At 38.4% G+C, this 2349-nt stretch overlaps 1 protein-coding gene across 1 annotated transcript in view; it reads right to left on the bottom strand.

The window, feature by feature from the left end:
* Window positions 1-6: 6 nt before the first annotated feature.
* NUCB2 (nucleobindin 2) overlaps window positions 7-2349 on the bottom strand; it is a 14949-nt gene continuing 12606 nt past the window's right edge. Inside the window, exons 10-12 of the mRNA XM_035891034.1 lie at window positions 2249-2346; window positions 1830-1911; window positions 7-374 (exon numbers count right to left, since the gene is read on the bottom strand). Of these exons, the coding sequence (XP_035746927.1) occupies window positions 262-374; window positions 1830-1911; window positions 2249-2346 (293 nt within the window). The 3' untranslated portion in view covers window positions 7-261. The remainder of the gene's footprint in view (window positions 375-1829; window positions 1912-2248; window positions 2347-2349) is intronic.

The following is a 2349-nucleotide window of genomic DNA, read 5'->3' as shown; positions in this document are numbered from 1 at the left end:
ACCTTTAGTATTAAGTTTTCTTAATTCCCTTCTCCATTATAGCCTCTTAATGATCCCCTTGTTGTGTTTCTCACTGATGCACTGGAGAGAAAATTAGTTTAATTTATTATTCAAATCCGATTGATACTTCATCTCTAACATTCCCCAAGATTTTACAACCTCAGGAAGAAAGTGGAGAGTTCATGTTTCACTCTGATTTCCTGCCCACCCCCCCACCCCCCCCCAAGAAATAAAGATGCTATAAAGGTGAGGCACAAGTGGTTAAGGGTGAACTTGATCAGTTCTAGCAGCCTGTTCTTGGACATGTCCTGGTGGTAAAGGCTGATCACCTCCTGCAGGATGCTTTGGTGCATCTCCAACTTTGGGCTCCGCAGCTGTAAAAAAAGAATAAAACCATTTGTAACTTCTCAATTAAGCTGGCCCCAAAACATGAAAAGTCTCTAAAGGAAGTTTCTAGTGTAGGGGTGATGAAACAAAACTTTCTACTTTTGGTTGGTAAGTGGAATCAAGAATTTTATAAGTGACTAACAATGAAATTGGATTGAGATTACCCAATAGACTGCATTATAATATTCAGTTTCCTCTTAGATTGCTAGTTGTTTCTGTTTTCTGTGAAATGTTTTTACTTACAAAGAACATTGGTTCTTTGGAGACTGTTCTTTCTGAAATAGATTATGTGCTTCTGAAACCTTTAATCCCAATATGGGAAGCTTGGGAAAAAAAAACCAAAACAAATCAACTTGCTCCTGTATTTTACTCCTCACTGCGTTGACAAAACTTAGAACATTCTCCCTTTGCCTACCTTTGAATAATACTAGTTTTCATAGTTTGCTGAAGATTTCATAACTTGGAGCTGCATTTTTGTGATTTCCACCCTCCCCCTTCATTTACCCTTAGTAGCTCCAGCCTACAGATTAGAAATATTGTCTACGTGGATCTCCTTAACTCAGTGAATAAGTAGTGAATAGTTCTGTCTAATACAATGAATTCTTATGACACCTGATTACATGATGTTGCGGAAAGTTTTTGCATAAAATAACATGTGTGTTAAGAACAGTATCTGCTATAATATTGCCAGTATCAAAAGATGTATCATTAGTCCAACTCCCAGGGCATCTGCTACTGCACGTGACATTTTTTTTGAAGGTAAGCAGAAGTGAGGCTCTCGGAACTAAGGATCATAAAATGAAATTACCCATAGGCAGTTTTGAAATGAAAGACAAAATTAAACTGGTACTGAAATGTCATTATTTCTCTTCACAGAACTGAGTGGCTTGGGGATAGAATTTCAGGATACTCAAAGTGACCTGTAATCACTGAATAAAGCATTTAAGGTTTGAAATCCCGCTGTTGGCCCTGCAGGAGCAGTTAAGACCTTCCACTATTCAAAAGGCTGCCTGGATACAGTCCGAAGCCTTAAGTTTGAGATGACTGTCAAGAAGTTCTTGAGCTCTACTGATAACATTAGCACATGAACATGGAAGCCAATAAAGCCGTATTAGTTTAAACCTTTCTAGAGGGGGAGAAAAAGCTAAGTTAGGATGTATGGGAGAGTGGAGACTCTAAAACACAAGAGAAACATGGACAATGTGTTATGGATAAGAAGTGCTAATATATACCTGACCATTTTGTTGCCACCAACGAGCAAATGCAATGACTTACTATGACACTGTTTTCTTCTGAGGGTGTTGAAGCAATTGGTCATTCATACTAAAACTAACTTGACATGTCACTTTGTGCCCAACTGCTGGTAAATTTGCCACAGAGGATGACCTTTACGTTGAAGATCTTATTTTAAAGTTTGTGTATCTACACAGAAAGATACATACGAGGTTGGAATTTCAGTTCCCCAGCTGGTCCTGCAGGAGGATTTCCTTGCTGTAGTTTCTTTTGTTCCATCTGTTTAACAACCTGGTGAAAAATAAAATACCATAGTTGAAAAACTTAAATCTGTCCCCTTTCTCAGCTGTGACATATATGAATACACTTAAAAGAAATTTTGCAGTCATTATGTAAAGTCTTTGTTAATGGGTATACTACCGAGTTGAGATGCTTGCATTGTTTGCTATAATCCTGAATACTAGATTATGTTTTGCTGTGGTACCATTAGTTTAGAATTCAGCTGGGACTTGTATGAGAGATCAAGGTAAAGAATGCTCCAGAGCTGGGGATTGTCATGAGCCATCACATATATAAGGATACAGAAAAGGGGGGGGAAAAAAAAGAAAATCTGTTCTCGTAAGTGTACCTGCTGAAGCTCTTGTTTCTGAGCCTGAAGCTGGTCGTGCTGCCGCTGTAGCTCTTCCTTCTGTTTCTGAAGATCTTCTGCCTTCTTTCTAAGTTTATCTT

This window comes from Egretta garzetta, unplaced genomic scaffold, assembly GCF_000687185.1.
Source record: "Egretta garzetta isolate BGI_Z169 unplaced genomic scaffold, ASM68718v1 scaffold133, whole genome shotgun sequence".
NCBI classification, from domain to species: Eukaryota; Metazoa; Chordata; class Aves; order Pelecaniformes; family Ardeidae; genus Egretta; species Egretta garzetta.
The sequence above is the reverse complement of the archived record's forward strand: the minus strand, read 5'-3'. Positions and strand labels throughout refer to the sequence as shown.